Source organism: Chelmon rostratus, chromosome 19 (genome assembly GCF_017976325.1).
Source record: "Chelmon rostratus isolate fCheRos1 chromosome 19, fCheRos1.pri, whole genome shotgun sequence".
Classification (NCBI taxonomy): domain Eukaryota; kingdom Metazoa; phylum Chordata; class Actinopteri; order Chaetodontiformes; family Chaetodontidae; genus Chelmon; species Chelmon rostratus.
Window position 1 is genome coordinate 6,937,846 of NC_055676.1, and position 22,539 is coordinate 6,960,384.

Genomic DNA, 22,539 nt, shown 5'->3' on the forward strand with positions numbered 1-22,539 from the left:
CAGTGAAGCTCCATCTTCAGTGTTCTTCTGAAAGACATTTCCGCATAACAAATAGATTGCTTGTCAGATCTATGACCTGTGATCTTTCAGTGTGAGGCCGGTGGCCCGCTCCAACAGGCCACCTTCACCCCGGGGCAGCTCTTTGCCGGTGGGCCCGTCTGGGCTCTGATGTCAGGAGACAGGCTCCTCTGTGGCTCGCCTTATCTGGATCAGAGAGGCCGCCCATCAGCCTCAGGAGCGGCAATCAGCCTGCTCACCTTCTGGTGCTGAATAATCCGGCGCACAGGAGGAGAGGATGAAACAGAGAGCCTGCCAGTCATCAAGCCGGAAATTAAATATTTACAAAATTGCTGTTGCATTGATAGTGGGTATTAAACAGACTGACGGAACATGTTTCTAAGGGCAAATATTCTTCTTGTTTAATCATGCTGTCACAACACTGTTATGAATCCAATATGTTAGCTGTACACTGTTGCTGGAGTTGCGTATGCAGGATTCAGTTTGAGCGTGCATTCATGTTTTGTGTTTTTTTCCCCCCTCTTTTATAGTTCCTGTGTTTGAAGAACATCCGGACGTTTCTCAAGGTGTGCCACGACAAGTTTGGCCTGCGCAACAGCGAGCTGTTTGACCCTTTCGACCTCTTTGATGTCAGGGACTTCGGCAAGGTGAGTTAAACGTTGGGCTAATAGACGGACGCTCTGCTTTTCAGCCTCCAGAACGCTCTGCACTCAAACCGACGCTGTGGTCAGCTCGGGAAATGGTTCTGCCCATCGGCTGTATTCTATCTACAGCCGGCGCTTAGAGACACGATGCTGCTTGTGTGACTCAAAATGTCATTTACTGTACCGTCTGTCTGTCTGTTGTCAGGTGGAAACCTCTGATATGCGGCGCGGTAACATTAGATCTTTTTACATGGGCTCATGAACTGCAGTTTTAAGGTATGCCCGTGTGATTTGAATGGGTTCAAAGGTAGTTCAAAGTCAAATCTGTCCGTTGCATTAGCCTCAGCGTGGAACTTAGACTTCAGATGAGCATTTGGTATAACACTTCAGGGTCAGCAGACTCATCGCATGTCACTGAGTGACTAGAGTTGAGCTCAGCTGCTCTGCTTTCTAACAGTCTGCTGTTGGAATACAGTGTGCATGTGCTTGTTGGCTCAGCAGTAAAGATGGCTGACTCACCAGCACATCATATTATCTTTATGGGGTAGTTTTATGGGGTATTCGAGTGGATTTTTGTGTTTATTAAATGGGTAGTCATAAGGCCACTGCAGGCAAGGTCCTTATTTCCCTTCTTCCTGGGGGAGATTAGGGACATGGAATCTGAGTGGGCGTGCACAAGGAGATATGAGTGGAACTGTTGCTCTTTTTCATTAAAAGGTGGTAAAGCATTGTATCAGGATGCATCATGGATGCCTTCCTCTGGAGGTGCTCTGGGCATGTATCCAACTTTTTTTATTTTTTATTTTTTTTTGGACATAGACTCAGAAGGGATCCCACCTGGCCAGGGAATGTCTCAGTCCCCCTCAAGGGGCTGGAGGCGGCGGCTCGAGAGAAGCACATCTGGGTGCTGTGCTCGGCCTGCCACCTCTGTGACCCAGACCTGGTTGACTGGTGGAAAATGGGTTGATGTATGGAACTGTTGGTTTTTGGTTTAGAGTCAATACAAAGCTGCTGCAAAGCACCAGGAAAGAGGTCAACAGATTATGAGATTGTTTCTTTTCATTGGGCCGAACGTGAAGGGAGAAATCAGATGGTTTATAGAGGAGGGGGGACAGGGATTGGCTGGTAATCCACGATCGGCATACCCTGTTGGCCTCAGCTCCTGAAAGTGAATTGTTTCTCTCTACTTTCTAATCTGTCGACTGTGGTGTGTGTTTGTATGTGGCTGCAGATGGAATGCATGTGTGTGTATGTGTGAGGGGCTTCTTTCTAGGCCTGTAGGCAGTTAAAACAAGCATCGGGCGGAGTATGAAGTAATTAAATTGATGGTGACAGCTGATGCCGTTGTGTCAGGGCCGCTGCAGTGGGAATGTTAATACTGTAGCTTTTCTGCTGATTGAAGGGCCATGTAGAATTTGTACCTCTGTGATGGGGATTAGTCAGCAGAGGTGAGATCTGAATAAACTGTATTACAGCTCGCCGTGATCGATCACGAAGAGGATGTGTACGCGGAAAGTCATCCGCTCATTTATCTAACATATCTAATTCAACATATCCACTCTCCCTGCTGTGGACCGAGAACAGGGGCCGGAAAAAGACGGAGAGGGAAAAGATGAGAGAGGAGAAAAAGGAGACAAGGGCTCATTTGGCAGTTTGCAGATAAACCACAAGACGATGTCTGAGAGTCAATGAGCTCGCAGTGAACGGTATTAAAATCCAACAGCAGTCAGAATCAATCACATAGGCCCTCCATATGTCAATTTGGAAATTGCTTTTGTATGGTCTCAGCGGTGGCGGGCTTGTCTCATCATTGATTTTCCATTAAGGCCAAACATCACATTATAATATATTGAATTGAGTAGATCCCTACTAATGTGGCATACATTTAAATAGTGTGAATGCCTCATATACGGAAGATAAAAAAGGCCTGTTTCATACCTGCAGTTATTCTCCTTCGTTGTTGTTCTGTTTGTTTGTTTTGGCAGCCGATCACTGAAACGTGCTCTTTCCTCTTTTGTTGCCTCGACACAAATGCTTCTTTGTGTGCGCATCTGATAGTAAACAAAAGGATCACTGACTTCCATCATATGTATCATTCATCTCTTCTTTCTGTATCATTTTTTGTTTTCACCTTCCACAAAGGAAAAAAAAAGACGGTTATGTTTTGCTGAAAGGTGAAGCAGCTTTGCCGCTCTGGCATATTTTGAGTAAATGATGCATCTCAGATCAATAACTGTCTAAAAACCCTCATAGTACATATATACAGAGCGACATTTTGATTTAATGCACAACTATTAAAGCAAATCTATTGATGGAAACTTTTTCTCAGCTCTGATTGGATATTCTGTTACATTTTAGCAGAGCATCTCCATTAAGCTTCCTGACTTTTCAGCTGACCATGTTAAATTGCAGAGAGTGACGCAGTCAACAGCAGACGACAGTCACTTTGGATGCCGCTTGTATGGTCCGTCCATCCAAAGACACGTCAGCTGACAGTTTTTTGCTTGAGTGCATCTTAAGGGTCCCTTCTCCTGCATCGTGATTGGATTACCAAATGCTGAGACAGTGTCGCCACGATGGTGGTTTAAACAAATTAAAAATGTAACAGCAATTCTGCATGATGTGGGCGCGTTGTTTCCAGTTTGACCTCATTGTTAGGGGAAGTATATGATCAGCACAATGTACGGAATGTTTTACCTATTGTAAAGAAGAAAAGAACAAAAAAGGAGAAGGAGGAGAGATCTGTTAAAGAAAAAAAAGAGGAGGTTGAACTCTCAATGTGTCCCTCGTGGTGCTCTGCGGGTGTTTGTAAGAATAGAACCTAAACTGTATATGTGTTATCTCTGGAAGACTGGAATTAAAATGGAGGGAAGAGAGAGGGATTTCATTGCCGCTGCCTCTATACACATTAATCAGCCCCTATCCACCTCTCATACCTCCACAGTGGCTGTCAGGGGCCTCAGAGTTCATCTCCCCTGGCCTCTGATCGCCGTCTCTCCCTCTAATGATGCCTTTTCCCGGGTCACATGCAAATGGAGACTGGGGCCGACCGGGCCCAGTGCAAAGAAAAAGTAATTGCCCCTTCACATCCTTCCCCTGCCCTTTCCATTGGGGCTAGTATTGAAACAGATGGAGCACACACCCTGCTCGACGTCCTCTGCTGATTTTTATTTTCATTGCTTAGCTCGTTTCAGCCAGGAATGCCCCGTGCCACGAACAGTGTAAGCTACGGCTCCCTCATTTGCGTTGCCTTTCCGCAGGAGGAGAAAGTATTTCTATGGTTTCATGCACGTATCACCACACTTCTCTTCTTCGCACCCTAACCCATCCCCCATCATTAGAAATTCATTATGACATCATTAAACCAATGAAATACAGCTTATTACAGTAGACCCCAGAGAACGCTTTTATTCAAACACCTCCCTCTGTCCGAACCCAGCCGCCTCGTTTCCTTTCTCCCAACCTATTTTAATTAGCCACCGAAGGAACATTGCTGTCATTTAAATGAACATGGCAATCAGTTTATTTGGCTGTTGCAATGATTAGCATAATTAGCCTGCACCTGTTAACCATCGATCAACAGTTTGGTAATTTTCCGTCTGTGACTGGAGAGCAGCGAAGGAAGGAAGCTTTCTGACAGATTTGGCGTCTTCATTAACGGGAACAGCGTCATTTATTTGAAATGCAGACAGCGTTGCTTGCATCAGTTTCACAGCCATCCAAGGGATGCTCGTCGACTTGATAGTGCAGTGTCGAGGTGGATGGATTTAATTTTTGTGTTGCTTTTGAATAGAATTTGAGATGAATTTCAGCGGGAGCTCACATGTTTACATGACCAGCTACCACTCTTTAGGTGTTGCGGGTTTTCCAGCGAACTCAAAGTGATGATTTGTATTTGTGAACTCTTCCGCTTTTACAGCTAAATTGTCCACCTCACAGCAGAGAAATTGAAGTGGCAGTTTTGGCTTTAGCTTCCATAAGTAAGTGACCGTGCTCTTTGGATGAAATCAGATATTTCATTGAAAGATATCTCAGAAATTTGCACTGCATCACAGCCTATAATAAGTTTACCTAGTACACAAGACACAAAAAAACACCTTGAAACAGATGGGGAGTCGTAATGTGAGGGAAACAGACCAATCCCCTGATTTAATTTGTACCAACTGCTCCCTTTTCAGCTGCTTTTCTCTCCCTCTCACCTCCCCCATCCATCTCTTCCCGCCCCTCACTGTCCTCCTCTCCCCGCTCGTTCATTTCCCGCCCGCTCTCACCGTGAGTATGTTGCGATAAGGCTGAGCCAGCGACAGGCGAGCCACCGTTGTGTACGGGCGGCTTGATTGCCATTGGTCAGCAGTGTTTGATTACCCTCTCTGCTGCTCTGAATCCCGCGCACACTGAACTCAACTCCTTTCATTTCCTTCCTGTGCTCCGTGGCTAAAAATAGCCAGTTGCTCAGCTTCCACGCCCAGTGCTACAAACATCTGGAACGTGCCTCAGCCACCGTTGGCCTGTCTGCCTGAATGCTATTTACTGAAGTAGCATTTAACCTCAGTCAAAAGCCCTCAGCCTGGCCCTGTGCTCATTTTTTTTTTCCTATAGGAACATTTTCAAACATGTCAAGTACATTAAACCTTTGAACCCTTCCTTCTCTTTCCTTGTTTTTTCAGGTATTTTGGAGTTCATAGCTCAGTTACTGCATGTCTTAGTAAGGCTTGCTTTTCAGGAGAAGTTATGCAACTGAGAAATATAAATTTTGCATTTGAGTGCCCAGATTTAAGCACCATGCTCTAGGGCACATTTTGGAATGCCTTACTACTGTTAAAAAGTGGGTAATACTTTATTCTAAGGTACACATATTCAGCATTAACTTGTTGCTTATTAGCATTCATATTAGTAGCATATTGGCTCTTTATTAGTCATTGTAAAGCACAGATTAATTGACTAATAAAGGACCAACATGATATTAATATGTATGCTAATAAGCAACACGTTTAAATGTTAAAGTTAAGTTAAAATATATTGACAGTGCAAAGCAAGCAAATGTGATATGTTTTGTGTTTTTGGACTGCAATTTCCATTTTGCTTTCTGTTGCTAAAACTGGAATTTTTAATGTTGCTTTGGAGTCACTGAGTTAGCTGCAGGACACACCTGAGGCCTGTATTGTTGCGCAGCGAAGTTAACGCGTTAATGCATTTTGGTATGCCATGCTGCATTAGCGATTAGCCTGTTTGATCTGTAACTGTAGGAATACAGACAACAATTAGCTGCATTACTTTTCATGCTCTAGAGGAAGTCTCAGTCACATAAATGTTTGGTAAGATCTGGAGTTATAAAGGAATGAAGGCACATTCATTCTCGATGGAAAGGTGTGTTCCTGTTTGACAAGACAAATTATGTAAGGCTGCTGAACATACTGTCCGTTCACCGTGGGGGGCTACATGAATGGTATGCTGGTATTGGTATTGATTCACGCTGTGCGTGGAATGAAAAAGAATAGCTGTAGAAAAGGCAGTGATTCATGCCTGTCAGACTCAGGCTGGAGCGACTGCAGTAAGTGATGGAGGGAGGTTTAAGGGCCAAGCAACCAGGGTCACTGACTCCAATGCGTTCCCTTCCATTAGTGACCACGTCCTCAGCATCAGTCCTTTACTGTCAAGGTCCAGGTGGATTTTTAAAGCTACAGTTCCCTTGCCCTTCTGGAGGGGATGAGTGCTTCGAAGAGATTTATTGCCTAATATGATACCGGAGCCCTTGTTTTAGTTTAGTTCCAATACAGTTGACATGAAAAATGTGTAAAACATAAATTAAAACAGAAAGTGATAACTTGCAAATCCCTTTTGACGTACAACATACTCAAATGAAAACAGCACAAAGATAAAATATGTCATGATTCGCCTCATGAACTTGGTACCCAACGTATTCTGAATTTGATGCATTAACACGTTTCAAACAAGTCGGGACAGGAGCAACAAAATATTGGGAAAGATGTGGAACGCTCCAAAAACACCTGTTTGGATCATTCCACAGATAAACAGGTTGATTGGTAACAGGTGATAGTATCGTGATTGGGTGTGAAAGGAGCATCCTGGGAAGGCTCAGTCGTTCATAAGCGAGGATGGAGCGAGGGTCACCACTTTGTCAACACATGATCGCGTTAAGGATGTTACTACATGGGCTCAGGAACGAGTACTGCACATTTCCTTTAAGGTAGTCGTACTCAACCTTTGATGCTACTTTTCTCTCGGGTTCCACACGTGGTCGTCCACATTACCTGAAACAAAGACCGCCTCCGCTGAAAGAAAGTGTTCAGCTTTTATGAAATATAACATTATCTTTCAGGGAGAAGGCGTCGAGGTGTTCTATCACACACCTCCACTAACCAATTTCCCGCACCTCAGCCACTATATTCAACTGGGGAATGTTGCATTTTTCATACACTACATCTTTTTATACATATTGAATGAGCAATGTTAAAGGGAGCCTGAGAACAAGCATTTTAGCACTAATGACTGCTTCAGGGTGATGCTTCTTACACCAATAATGTAATGGAGAAACTTTGCAGAGAGTATTCTCACATTGTGGTATTGTTACTTTTATTTAAATGATCTGAGTATCTCCAACATTGCCTATCCCCAAACACTGTATCTCTTGATCCAAGATTACACTCAGTGCTCCCCTAAGAGAGATTTTATCTCATAACCCTCCCTGAAAACACATCCTCCTGCCTCAGCAGACACTTTTGTGGCTGCTTCTTCTATCCCTGCGCCCTCTTACTTCCCGCCCTGTCCATCAGGACCCCCCAACTGCGAGTTTTTACGTGAAGCTTCCAAGACATAATCAATAATTCATTCCAAATGCCACAGTGCTGATGATAATTCTCCTGACATGAATTATAAATGGGAACTTCCTCTCCCTTCCTGTGTTTAGACCCCCTTCCACGCTCCACTCCCACGACCTCATTATTCTTGCAGCTCTTCACCCCAACACCCGTGGAAACAGGTGGTCGGCCGTTGTCCGGGATACGGCTTGTGTTGGTACTCAGCTCACGGACGCTAAATGTTGGAAGGCGCACATTGAGGCCACGAGGTTTCTGAGCTCACACTTATATTACCAGTAGAGACGAGATGCGATTCTAACTCACAGTCCACAGTGATGTCTGGTGTGCGTGACAGAGGAGCAAAAGCTTGAGGTCCAGATGACCCGAAATGTGTCGTTTGAATGAAATCTTACTGCCATCTGGGTTCCCTCCAGCTGTTCCTCACCCACCTGCTCTACAGTTCAGTCTGACTTTGGGTTGCACAGGAATTTCTGGTCTATGGAAGCACAGCCAAAAAAGAGACAACAAATGGAGACTTTTCTCACAATTATATATTCCATAAATCTCTCTAATTAAAAAAAAAATGTTGTAATTACAGTATCCGTATCTCAAATAGCGATGAGCATCATGCTTACCTTTTTCATTTGTCATTCTATACTAGAGTAATACAAAGAAATGCAAGTTGTGGTTCCTTTATGCTATTTATACAAAACAAAAAAGAAAAAAATATTTATGGTGAGGTGGGGGGGATGAATTTGGGGATTCTCACAGCCTGAGGAAAGACGCTGCTCTGTGTGGTGGTGATACTTCTGTATCGCTTGCCAGACGGCAGCAGGGTGAACAGGTTGTGGCTGGAGTGGGTATTGTCTTTTAGGATCCTAAAAAACGCCTCACCTCATCAATATTACTAATGCTCGGTAGATGTGTACCAGCGATGTTCTGGGTAGTTTTAATCAACCGCTGAAGAGGCCTCCTGTTCCGGGCTGTAGATTTTCTGTTCGTTACTAAAAGTGCAATAAAGCTTTGCAAGTAAAAAGCCAATTAGAGTAATGCAAGGTGATTTGCCACTGTCACTGATCAATATTGCATCTCCTGAGCATTTTTTTTTTTTTTAAATTCACTTTGTCATCATCACATGATCTGGTTAATGAGGTAGCATTAGCATAGGCTGTCAGGGGGAAATGTAAGTGAGGGTGGGCTGTGGATGGGCTCAAATGTGCAGAAAATAGATAATAATCCAACACACATACACACATACATTGATATGATCGCCTGTTGTGTTATCTAGCAATTGATACATAAATCAAACTTATGAGAAAATGTCTTTTTCTTTTCCCTGGGTGATATTAATGGGTATTTTTTGCTGTACTAAAACTATTCTAGTGTTGCGACTAAAAAAACAGTACCTTCTAAAGTCAGTGCAGACATTTTAGTCACAATAAGCACTCTGTCTGTATTTCTTTTTTTCCCCTCCACTTCATTTTGGGGACCATTTTCCCTCTGACAGCATTGCACAACGGTGTCATTTAAATCGGCCAGAGGAGAGAGAAGAAAAGTAAAAAATCATTTATTGAACTTTTAAAGCCCGACGTGGTCCGAATCCTATTGTGGAAATAATTGGCCTCTTCTGTTTTGAGTCGCAGTGAGTGTTGCTGTGTGTTGCGAGACAAACTGATGGACAGAGACAATGTGATTTGGCCCTCGCTCAGCGCTCAGCCTGGCTCTTTGAAGTTTCTTGGCTCTCTGTTGCTCTGCGCCGAGTACCCAAAAGGCTGCCGAGGCGCGATCACAGCCCTCTATCGCCGTGGATTGTGAGGCCGTGGTCACCAGAGGGCGTGTCCCTGTTGTTAGGGTGGTTGGGATGTTAGGGTGGGGGAGAGGAAGAGCCCCCACAGAGCAGGAGTCTGTGAATTCCTTGCAGCTGGTGTGAGCTCTCATTATTTCTCCTCCCCTGATTCCTCCCTCCGAGGCCCCACAGGCACGACTATGATGGACAGGTACATTCTCTGAGGAATCACTGGCATGAAAAAAAGAAAATAACCAAAAAGGGAGTCCATCCTCAATCATCTTTTCATTGCACAGGGATTACTTTCATACAGAGCTGAAAGGCAAACCCACTTGGCTCATAAATCATACTTATTTTGCACAAATTTGACTGTGCATTTCAGTGTACACTGTGGGTTATGCAATCACACCCTATTTGCCCTCAAATTGAAGATAATTTCCCTGTAAACAGTGGCAGCAGATATTATTTTAGGAGACAGTTGGCACACAGAATGTCAAGGTAGCTTTGCAGGATCATCAGAATAAGCTGCTTTTCAAAAACCGTGATTAAATCATGAGAGTTACCAAATGGCAGACTGTGTCACGTAAAAAGAGTCCTCTGTGTTTGTTGACAACAGGGCTTCACTGGCAAAATATAAAAAAATAATAAATTTTAGATGAATTTATTTTTCATAGTGTGCTGTCAGCATTGGTATTAAGTGGAAAGAACAGACAGATTTGTAGTTTGAGACAGCACAGAGACGAAGTAATTCCCTGCCAGTTAGTTGCGCCCTGTAAGTGTTATCAGACCATGTGTTCGCTGACAGTCGTTAAGGTTTGGCTTCGATCCTTAGAGCAACCCTGAAGAGCCACACACAGAAACGTTTTCTGATGTGACGGTGCTGCTGAAAATTGAATCTGCTTTATGATGTGACAATACTGTGGTCAGGGTTTGCTTTGGGTCAGGCACAAAAATGACTTGTCATGATTTGGGTTTAAATAACCACTTTGTTAAGACTAGGGGAGCTTGGTTTCAGTCATAATGTTGTGGCTTAAGTTAGGGAACGATCGTGGCCGTGCTTTTAAAAAAAAAAACAAGTCTACCGTGTTTAAGTTAAAGATGTTTTGCTGAACCGTCCATCCGTAGCGACCTCTTCCCTTCATGTACTTTGTTGCTCTACAACAACTTCATCATATTTAATCCTTTGTTATGTCGTTTTGGGTCATTTTCCAAATTGAATTATGCTGTCGTTCTTCTCCGGAGGACCGGCTCGTATTGGGATATTGATATTGCCCAGTCTTAATTACAAGAGAACAAGGTGTCTCTGCATCAAATATGTCAAAACAGTAGCCTTGGGAATAAAGCCTGAGCTGCATCTGAATTGTCCATCGACAAATGAAGTTTTTGTAAGGTTTTTTAGTAAAATTTGAAATATCCAAAGATGCAGCTTGATATAAGTCAACATACAGTGTCACTTCATGTCACTATGAAACAGTAAAGCACATTGATTTCTGGTATATGATTTGCCAAAAGTAAATATTGTACACTTCAGGACGCTGCTCAGGTTCAAACCTTATGCTGAAGTGTCCTTGACCTTTAAACTGGAACTCTGCCACCTCCAGGGATGCTGTACTGAGGCTGACGCTGACCTCAGACATCTGGGGATAAAAGTATCAAAACAGAAGCAAAATGAGACCACCAACCCTCAAGTCCTCTGTGGGGTTTCAACTGCAGATGAGCAAAACAAAAGCTCACAAAAGCTGAAAACTAGAAAGGTGTCATTATGTTAATACAAAGATCCAGACTAACCTTTTTTTTCCCGTCTCTGTCCAGCAGATTCGTTGGGGGACGTAAATGCAGGATTATCACATGCTCTGACCAAAAAATTACTGTGTCAAACTGTCGAAATGGAAATGACCACTTTACTCAATTGGAACATTGACCGCACTGTCTATGGCAGCCATTAAATTTGTCATTGCTTTTTATACGGTCCAGTTCATCAACAGGAGCACATCACAGTGTTAGATGAGGCACACAGGCCCAGGAAGGGCTGGACACACACACACACAGTGAAGAGTGAAGCCCAGGGCCATAAAGTCTCTGCTGGAGCCAGTGCTCTCTGATTCCTCCTATCAAAGGGCTGTAAAATGGAAATGAGACTAAATGGATGACATGGTCTCTCATTATCCCTAGCATGTGTGATAGAAAGTTGTAGCAACACATTTGACTCTGATGGTAATAAACTGATATTGGCAAGATGCTCCAGCCCACTTACCTTTTACAGATTCTATTAATCCGCCCTCTTCCTCCTGCTGCTCCACCATTCTCTGCCAGATTATGCATCGTCTAGTCAAGATGTGCTGCACTGCTTCATTTTCTCACCCTTTCCTCCTGTGGTACTCTCATTGTGCAGCTCTTCCTCCCACCGGATTTGATGCGCTCACACTTTTTTTTCTTTTCCTGATTTTACCTGTGGCTGTGGCTTGTGTTCAGTGCGGCACATGGTAATTTGATACGGCTGATAAAAAGCTAGCAGCCAGGCTCCTTATTGTGCGGTGCTGGGGAGCTTGCCAGGTGTTATGAACGCCCCCTACAGCGGCCACTAAACTGATGCCCTCCTCTGTGCTTCTATTCATTTATTTCCCGGCAGGTGCCTCATGGCAGGTAGTAATGATGCACAGCCCTTGTGTGGCCAATGGGAAAGACTGCCTGATGTGTAGGTAGAGGTAAAATGTTCCCTACTTAAGGGAATGGTACCCATATTTTTGACCATGAAAGGAAAATAGCAGGAAATAGTATAATCTGCCACATTTGTCTGCTTTGTGTTGAGAGACATGGTTGTGTCTCAAAATGCAATAAGCAACAAGACAGTAGAAAAAAAGGAAAGATGAAGAAAATGGAAAATTAAGGTGCTTAGGTGAAAACAATGAATATTTTGAACTTAAATATTGAATTATTTTGAATCCTCAAGAAGCGTCAATTTCATATATTCACTTCATTACCAAAGATGACACTGACAGAAGGCCTATAACAGCTAATTTTACAGCAGATGTCATTAGAAATAATTATTGGAATTAAAGTTAAAGCTGCTCTGTCGATGGTTCTTATAAACAAATACTTGTTTTTGCATACATTGCTTACTGGAAGTCTTTTTCTTCGCTGCCTTTGTTGGTGCATTGCCTATTTTGTTTATGCGTCACCACCACCAACTACTAATCAGTGCAATAGCGTGAAAGCAAAGGCAGGATGTGAGCCGTGCCTCTGCGTGCTCATTCGCATGAGTGACACAAACACAACAGGGGTCCTCAAGGAAAAATGCTGCTCCACAGCGCTGCTGGTGGTCAAAAACTCCAGATCAAACCTGCAAATATACGAGGAAATGATGCCGATAATTGTTACCTCAGTTTACCGCGCTCTCAAATGTCTTTTTTTTTTTTTTTGCTTGCGTGCCAGCGCACACGCCAAAACCAGTATATCTGTGATAACATGACATCGGCCCATTGTATCACCCAGCCCATGTATTGATCGTACTCTGCTCATAGATTGACTGAACTGAGATTGAGTTTTCCCCAAAGTTAATCTTCCAGTGCATCAACGCAGTTGCTCAATATCTTGCTGCAGGAGTTCACAGGAGTTTACATGGTCTGTATATGCTTTCAGCAGCAGGAAGTGAGCACAGAATGGGGAGAATACACAGGAGATTAGCCGTACTTCCCTAAAGTCAGAAATAGGACGAGATGAAAAGTGAATGAGCAGATTATCTGTGCTTCAAATGTTTCCTTAAAAACGATAACAATGAGCTCTGTTTATCCAACGCTGGACCGCACGCTGATCCTTCAAGGCTTGTTTGAAGAAGGGATGGGTGTGTTCAGGATGCAAAGAAATGACCATTTCTGACATTCTGTCTGACTTCGTGTGACAGCCTCCTGAGCATATAATACTTGCGTGCGAGTGTGTGGGTGCGCGCCTAACCCCCATGCTGTGCTCCGTCTGCCTCGGCTGCAATTACCAGCAGAGAGAGTGCCTGTAGCTACCTGCTCATCATCCCAGAGCCAGAGCCCAGCCCTGGACAAAGCACATGCAGCAGACTCCTGCCAGAGACTGCATTATGGAGATTAGGGTGAAAGACTGACAAAGAGGGTAGATGGAGGTGGAGAGAGACGGGCCCAGTGAGAGCGGCGAGTCTTCGGGGAAGGGAAATTAGTTTGCTTCTGGATGATCCCCCTAAGGCTCAAGGAGAAGGGGAGAGAAAGACAGAGGGATTAGGAGAGGGAGGAAGAGGGAAAGCGGGGGGAAGCCGGTGAAAGAGGGACACAAACAGTCTAATCTTGCTTAGTCAGATATCCGTCTTGTCAAGCTCACAGTGGTCCGGAGCAGCGCTGAAAGGGCTAGAAAATGAATCAACAATAATTCTGATAATCAATTAATTGCTTTTATCAAGCAAATAAGTCAAAAGCGGTCTGGTTTCAGAGGATTTGCTGCTCTTCATATCATTGTAAATTCAACATTTTTGAAAGATGCCACATGTGCACCATTTGAGAAAATATGTTGCTTTTTATTTAACTCATTAATTTTGACCATTTAAACTGTAACAATCTTCCTTTTTTTGAACTAACCTTTGTTCAGGGGTTTCTCCAGACTTCCTAGAGCTTGAGGAGAAACGACATCTGACTGTGCAGGATTAAGACATGCGGCAGGAGTGATGAAGTGAGAGGACGCCCGCAGAGAAGCAAGGGCCACAGAGGTGACGCCAAGACAAAGACACTGCCAGACAAAGGTCGAGTGTCTGGCAGGAGAAAGACTGTTGGAAAAGAACAAGGGCCGAGGAAGAAAGAAAGAGATACAGGGACGAACAGACAAGCTAATTGCAGAAGGTTGAAATAAGAGCATAAGAAAGATAGATGAAAAGAGGCTTGAGGACGTAATGGAGACAGAGAAGAGACGCAGAGAACGGAGAGTGACACTCCAGTCCGTTCACTCAGCTGGACACCTTAGTGCCCTTTGTGATGAGGGCGAGGGGCTTCAGTGCAGACAATGGCTGGGAGGATTGCAAGTTTATGGCCAGTCTGGCCTGTGTCAGCCTAAATGGCAACAATCAATAATCCCTTTAGTCACTTTCGGCTGGAGCCTGAGCTGCAGTGATGCACATGGTGCAGATATGTGTGTGTGTGTGTGTGTGTGTGTGTGTGTGTGTGTGTGTGTGTGTGTGTGTGTGTGTGTGTTTCCTGTTTATTCATACTTTCTTTCTAGACTGTATAAAAATGCCCTTGTGTAGGCCAGTGGTTCCCAACCAAGGGATGAGGATCCCTGATCCCCATGACTTTAAAACCAATTTATTGAGGTTTCTGCAGTAGAAAATGTTGCTTTGCTTGAAAGGATCACTAGCCAAAGAGGTTTGGAACCAGTGTTTTAGGCAAATACCCTTTTAGACATAGCTGCCAGTGCAGTATCAGTTTAAACTCTGCAGTCAGACCTTCACTGGTGCAGAAATCGTTCTTGTTCGGGTTGTTTATGTACTCCAGTTTCCTCTCGGAAAAGAGAAACGTTGGTTGTTCAGTTCAGCTCAGTGGGATTTGCACCATGCAGCAAAGGGTGCCAAGCTGTGCGCGGCATTAAAGGCGGACAAAAATCGCTGTCTGCCCGCACCTGCAACACTGCTCCAGTGTGGACTGGAGTGTTTGTAGCAGTCCAGCACACTCACACACTCAAACGCACACACAGTGGACACTTTGTTAGCCTGCTGGCACAGTCACGCTTCCCGGTACAGCATGTTTCCACCCTGACTAGAACAGTGTGGCCGTTGTGCGTGTGGTTGCAGCATTGTGCGGACACATGCATGCAGCCAGTAGGCACACTGGATTGTATTCATTACAGAGAGATGGTTGTAGACAATCACTCAGCATAGTTCCCTGTCTGCAGAGGAGCTGTGTTCCAAAATGTGGTGTCTGGCATCAGAGTAAAGTCATAGATTCACTCCAGAAATGACAAAATGAAAAAACACCCTAACCGATGGCATCGGGAAATTAGTTGAATCCACATGAATTGTTGCTTCAAGCTGTAAAGAGAGAAAAAAAAATCTATTGTTGTTGTCATTGGTGCATTTCTGTGATGTTTCTGATGCTTGGCTGCAAAACCACATGTCATTCAGGAAAATACAGAAGTTTGAATTCAGAGTTAAATAATACTGATCTGTAATGCGTTCAAAATGCAGCTCTGAAGTGGGCAAAGAAACGCCATTCCAAACCATGAAAGTTCAGTGTGACGTGGAAACAAAGGAAACTTTGCTCCACTGATTCTCGAAGCAGTAGTGGGCACATTATAAAGCAACTACAGGAACAGAGCTTCCCCAAAGCCAAGTCCCTGCCACACACACACACACACACACACACTTTTAGAGGGAGAACAAGCGACTGTGCTGCACTGTTCTGCTGGCAGTCTAATATATCACCTCCTCCTTCTGGCTTTTTCAATATCGCTTGGTTCTGTTGTTTTCAAAAGGGTTTCAGAGTGCATTCTGTGCTGCACTGAGGGGCTGAGGGACGTTTAACTGCATCTGAAATGCCTGGATCTTTTTTTTTTCTTCTCATATTAGGCTGTTCTGGGTTTAGCCTGGCTCCCAGAAATGGAAAATCATTCTAGTGCAGAAAGTCTTATGGACCATAGAGAGTTGTTTCCTCTTTCTCCCACTGTGAAAGCCCCGGCATTGATCTCGCTCCCCAGGTGTCCGCACCGCACAAGTTGTAGCCAGAGCTGAGGTGGGGGGGGGGCGTGACGCTACGGCTCATGAGCACAGCGCTCACGCACGCACATGGAAAGCACAATGCGCTACACAGACAAACATATACACGTTTAGCCACTTGGCTTCATTCATATTCATATTCAGTCATCTGTAGGAACACTTGCACACACGACTTTGACGTTTGACTGAAGTGAGTAAGCTTAAGAGAACATGATGTCTTTAGGCTGAAGTGTGTGTGTGTGTGTGTGTGTGTGTGACTGGCCGGGAAAGGACTCGTTATCCAGTGTGAGTCAGCCAGTACTGATGTATTGTGAGCTTATAGACACAATAACAGGGAGGTGAATGGTTTTTCACCATTTGACACATGTGGCAGTTGGGAAGAGGAAGCTGAAACAAAAGGTGAAGAAAGAATTAACACTGATTTTATCTACTGATTGAAATAACCTGAAAAAGACATTTGATTCATGTTCACACTGTATATCCTCTTCGAGAAAATGTGGCAGAATATGATCATATTCCGACTGCCTTGCCTTTCTGATTTGTTCTTTAATAAAAACCTTGAATTTCCATTTTTCACTTTTCAAGATCCACAAAGTTGAACCACAATGATATTACTGACTCCTTGACTTATCCTCTTACACCACCATGAGATCAGCATCTCTGGTTGTGAGTGAAATATCCCCACAACTATTAAGTGGAATTTCATACTGATGTTGAAGTGATCTCCTGACTTAAAATGTTAGCGCCATCATCAGGCTAAAATTCTTATTTGCTCAGTGCTTTTATGTATGATCAGATACCTGCAAAACCAATGCCAGTCCCATCAGCCTCAGCTGTAGTTTTACTTTATGTTTAGTGCGAATTACCATATGTTTGCATGCTAACTGGCTAAACTTACATGCTGTACATACAAACAAACAGATTTCTATTCATCATTTTTGACTTTAAGAGACAAGCCTATATTTAATGCATACAGTCTTCCTTGTGGCTCTTTTAAGTCCCGTCTGCGCTGGGTTCAGGCCTCATTTTGCAAAGCTAATAGTCACACACAGCATGACCGCAGTCATTCCAGCAGACTCTATGATCATCCTCAGTTCACATCAGGAGAACATTGAGGAGGCAGACCACAGGCACAGACTGCGCCTCCAGCCTGATGTGTTTGGGGCAGACTGCGTCACATCTGCACCTGACAGACAGGCGTAAAAGCCATATAGCCCTTAGCCCGATCCAAGACACAATCGACATGTGATCCTAACTAACTTAGTTGACCTCACTGTTTGGCTTGAAAGTATTAGAAACTGTCTCACCAATCCCATAAGTGCAGAAATATAACAAAAGCAAAGAAAGAGGAAATAAAGTCTGTGCAGTGTTGGTGTTCATACCTATAAGCCCTTTTTAGTCGACTCATATCAAAACATTGCTCTGCTCAACCAAACATTTTAATTTGCCCCTAACAACAGCTTGGATAGCTTTGTGTTACTCAGCACTTTGATGTAAAATGCAGTGATATTCACCTTATATGCTGAGGCGATGCGGGGGAGGTAATGAGATTTATGTAGCCCGGGGGAAGGAACAGCTTTCAGGGTTTTCAAAGTCTTAACATCTTATTTTTGAGTGTGTTGCCCTCCCTCCTCTGTGTTTCCTGTATACTCTCCACAGCTCTCTCCCTCCTTCATCCCCCCTCTGCTATCATATGTGCAGCTCTACTGAGAAAGTGTGTGTGAGTGAGGATTTATTTATGATGGGTTTTTGAGGCAGGCTGAGACTCTTTATCCCTGAAAGACAGTTTGTTATATTCCTCTTTAACAAGTGCAGCTGCTGAACATGGATTTTTTTTTTTTGCTTTCGAAATTATGAGAATGTTTATCTGCATTGTTGAATAGATATCATTAATAGGTGATGTCTGTGCATTACAGCTGCTCCAGTGTTTGCAGTAGCCTCTCTATCATTGGATGTTGCTGCAAAGTCATTATGCTGGTGGATGGACAGGGGGCCGACCTGGGTCAGCTAAACTTTGCTAATCTGTCTGCATGTTGAGGCAGGGGAGGAAGAAGGCTCGTGTACAGATGTCAGGACCCACTGCCCATCCACCGACGTGGGGTGTTGTGTATCAGAAGAAGCGGAGACGGGTGTCCCTGCACCCCACATGTGACCTCGACACACTCTCTGACTCACCTGCATACCAAGTTTGCTGCTTTGGTCCAAACAAACCAGATGAAAAATGTGTGGAATGGACTGAAAGGGTACTGTATATTGATGACCCAGTCAGTATTTCAACCTCATGGTCCAAATCTCTAAATTCATGGTTAGTGATTTTAAGATGGGTGTTGTACATAAAATGCACGAGGCGAACTGATAAAGGATTGAAAAAAAAAGACAAGAAATACATTATCTAACTTCTGGTCTTGTGTGCTACAGTTTTGAGATATCCACTTCTGTAACTTCTGCTATCACCAAAACACAACGTAAAGATATTTTTTTTGTGCTTCCCATTAAAAAATTGCATGTAAGCATGTTACCAGCAGCTTCCCTTTATCGTAGCCTGTGGCTGAATGGTTGACAAGAACTGTGTTCAAATACTGTTTCCTCAGAGACAACATAAAAACACGTAAGGCTTCGATTCAAGTTTAGTTCCAGTTTGTTGCCTTTGTTGCATGCCATACTTCATTGCCCATGTTTCCTAAGATATATCTTTAAACAAAAACAAAAAAATCCTAAATATAATGGACTTATTTGCACTCTCTGGTGGACAAACTGTGTAATCACAGTACTGTAGCTAAATGATCTCAAACACGTCTTTGGCATTTATCGGCTGACGTACAAGTCAATAATATATAAGCTAGCGTCGGTCGATTTGTCAGGCAAGCTTTATCACCATGTGCTCTAAATAATCATAAAGAAAAACTAAAAAGCTGTACACGTATACAAACTCACGGGGAATCTTCATTAAATATAAACCAAACAAAATCAATATGATTACCTTCAACTCCCAGGCATGACTCACATCTTTCTCCTTATGAAGTGCACTGCAGTGTGATTTAAGCTTCTAAATAACTGAAAATCACATGTTCACTCTGTCTCTCCCTTCCTGCAGCTGGCATCCACCCTGTATCTTTGATTTGTGTTGACCTTAGTTGAATAAATTACTTTTGTTTTATGTCAAATCTCTTGCCAGATTTCCTGAGCCAGTTTGTGACAGAAAAGAGAAAAATGTCCTTCTCTGGCCTGTGTTATAGGTGTACTATGTTGTGATGTGAGAAATGAGCAAAATATGGTGATCATTTTTCACTTTCTTGGGGTGTTTTAATATTAAAGAACTCAGTTACTGCAACTGCGTCAAGCGGATGGAGCTGATAACACATTTTTCATGTGTGGGATGCAGGAGATAAATATTAGAAATGAGTAAAACCCTGCCTTCATTTTAGTTTTAAATATATTCAACAGAAGTTTCAAGTAATGTTAGAAATCAATGTAATGTGATGCAATTTTTTCCTCTTAATGGCAGTCAATGTAATCACACAGCTACTTTTTCTGCCCTTTCCTACCAAAAACATACCAACTACTCAAACTGAGGCAAATATTAAATTGAGAATTATGCTAACCTTATAAACCCCCATCACTCAGTCCGAGTGTTTTCTAATTGTGACAGTGTTTCAGCAGTGGGAAATGGATTACTTACATTTGCATGCTGATATGCTGTAGAGTCATGATGTTAATAATGTCAGTTTCTGTCAGCTGTTGCGGGGTTATTGCTGGGGGCAGTTCTTTCTAGCTGAGGATGCTGGGTGCTGCAGAGGACAGTGACACAGACCTCAGTGACAGTGATGAGAGACAAAGAGACAGCACATGTCTCCGACCGCCACAGATTTACATTAAGGTCTCCTCTTCTTCCTCTCCTTCTTTTTCCATCTCCCTCTACCTCGGGCTCCTGACCTTAATAGCAGCCTCTTTCCTGTATGACTGGGAGATATACTGTATAATCCAATAAGCACAGCCCCCCTGCCTGTGGCTGGGACCATGCACATAAAAACTCACTGAAAACACACACGCTGGCACATGCTCGTGTTAGGAGTGTGTGTGTGTGTGCAATCGCTCATCAAGCTGAGTGCTTTTTTAGCTGTGCATACATGTCTTCTCATGTGAAAGTGGCGCACATGAGGAAAAGCTCTGCACGGAGATGGTTTGGGGCAACTTATTTACAATTCTTTGGGCTCTTTAACACATGCAAGGAGCTGAAGAGGCTGTTGTCTTCGCCTCATTTGCTCATATTTCCTGCTTTGGAAGGAGGGCTTGCTATTTATACAACCTCTGGCCTTTGCTGTTTTGTATTTGCCCCCTCTCAGTCAAGGAAATTCTTAACCTTACAGAGCCCTCTGCCATCTCTCCATTTTAAGGCCAACCATTTCTCACAACTTGTCGGACCCATTAGGCATCATCTGGGGTTTGATAAAGCCCATCCCCCAGCTGCAGATAGATAATGAGTCCCTGCCTCTTTTCTGTTCTTTTTTTTATCGTTTGTGTGTGGTCTCATTTATGAGCCTATTTTGCTTCACTTCTCCGTTTTTTTTAAAGAATCGAGATGCTTTTTCTTTAAACATATATGCACACGTCCCAGTGAGTCATCTCAGCAGTTGCACAAGCTTCATCACAGCATATGTGGCTGGTCTACACGAACTGCATTAATGTCTGATTTCCACAAAATGTCATTCACCCTCAGCTTAATGTCTTCTGTGTAAATGAGAATGTGCCTCCAGAGGCAGCCAGAGCTGAGCAGAGAGATGCACCTGCAGGGAAAAGTGCAGGCAAGATGATACAAGGCCAAAAGAGAGCAGAAGAAACTACAAGAACCCACACGCTCCCATTCTATCTCACACACATGCGTGTGTTTGGTCTCGAATGCAAAAAGCTTTACACAGATAAGGTCTCCAGTGGGTTGTTCTTGACACAAATTAATTCAAAATCAACAAGAGCTTTGGGTTGCTTTCTAAGGATGCTGGTTGCGGTGGCGGCATATAAGTTTTTGTCTTCTATTTTCTGACAACATCTTTCCTATCGTGAGTGAGAGCCGGCAGAGACAATCAGCTCGTCAGAAAAACAACCTTGTCTGATATTTTTCTTCCATAAGCCGACAAACAAGATTGAGGTTTTGAGGCTTTTTGTAACAAATTGCAGAGTCCATTTCAACAATGTTATCCCTGGGTTCTCATGGAAAGCGTTTGTGTAAGGGTAATATTCTCTATCTGCAATGCTGACATAGCAGCATCAGTAGGAGCAGCGAGTTTTCAGTCTATTGTGCTCTGCAAACAGCACAAACAATAAAAGAAAATGCCACAGTGGGACATTGGTTTACGTGCTGCAAAAGAACAGCGAAGAGTGTGAAATGGGGCGAAAACCAAAGATATCTCAATGCTGCAGTAATCATCAGACGTATTATTAAAACCTGCCCTGCCTAATTTCAGCTAATCTGGCCTGAATTGGCCAAGTGCACTTGGGAATTGGTTTGTTGAGCCTGGGAGCTGTCCCATAAATTGCAATGCTAATGGCGGGGCTGAACGGGCTTCTTTCCCTGATAATGGTAGATTTAATGGAGATATTTCTCATGGAATCATTTATCAGGGACTGACAGGCAGGCAGTAAGACTCCCACCCCCCAAATAAACTACACACACATGCACACAAGCACCTTGATGGGCCACGTCCTCTCTGTCAGTGCTTGATCCGTGACGGTACAACTTTATCTGCCTGCAGCAGATTACTTAACTCAGTTTGTTGTGAAATTAGACAAAAATGAAAAAGAAAAAGGAGCTGAAGAATATTTATATCAGAGTAGATCGGAGCTCATTTTTGGCACTATTGGTCCGTGACTGTGGACAGACAGCGAGGAAAACGGGCTGTGAGATTTTTAAAATGCTAGAGAGGATGCATCTGAAGCAAGTCATAGATAGACAGATAAAATCTGACACTACTATACAAACATAACTGTAATTGAATGCAGAGAGGCATTGTCATGCAGGGGGCATATGTGATTGCCCATGCTGGTGGCAGTAATAGTGTTTCCAGCTAAACAATACAATTTATAATGCTGTTGTCTAGTGTAAATGTTCTAGAAACGTCAGTGTTCACTGTCGCAACTCTTACAAGCACCAGAATGCTCAGAGAAAAAAGGGTGTAATGTGATGTAGCATAAACAGGAACGCTAGTTACATGTTGTAACTGCAGCTCTGTGATCACACTGAGAAAACCCTAAATGGACTCTGTGAGCTCCGCTGCTCATATTCATGTAGCTGCTCTCTAAGAATTTGCACATACATGCTCAACTCAACATCGGGTGTTCATTTTGGCACCAGATTTGGAGTCTTTGTTAGTTTTTTTGATGAAAATTTTCATCATTTGATCGTGACTGTCAGCTTTATTTTAGTCTATTTTTCGTAAGTGAAACATAAGCCTAATTTCTGTCGTACATTTGTATTTCCCATGTCTTCTAATAATTTTAGGCAACAGCTGTTTTGCCACTTTTGTTGTGTAAAGTTACTATTGTTACAGGTGTTGTCCTTGT

At 43.3% G+C, this 22,539-nt stretch overlaps 1 protein-coding gene across 5 annotated transcripts in view; it reads left to right on the forward strand.

The window, feature by feature from the left end:
* The window catches only part of vav2 (vav 2 guanine nucleotide exchange factor), a 190,019-nt gene that overhangs the window by 53,435 nt on the left and 114,045 nt on the right, over positions 1-22,539 (forward strand). For all 5 annotated transcript variants that reach the window (XM_041960487.1, XM_041960488.1, XM_041960486.1 and 2 more), the window contains exon 2: positions 549-665. In XM_041960487.1, the coding sequence (XP_041816421.1) occupies positions 549-665 (117 nt within the window). The remainder of the gene's footprint in view (positions 1-548; positions 666-22,539) is intronic.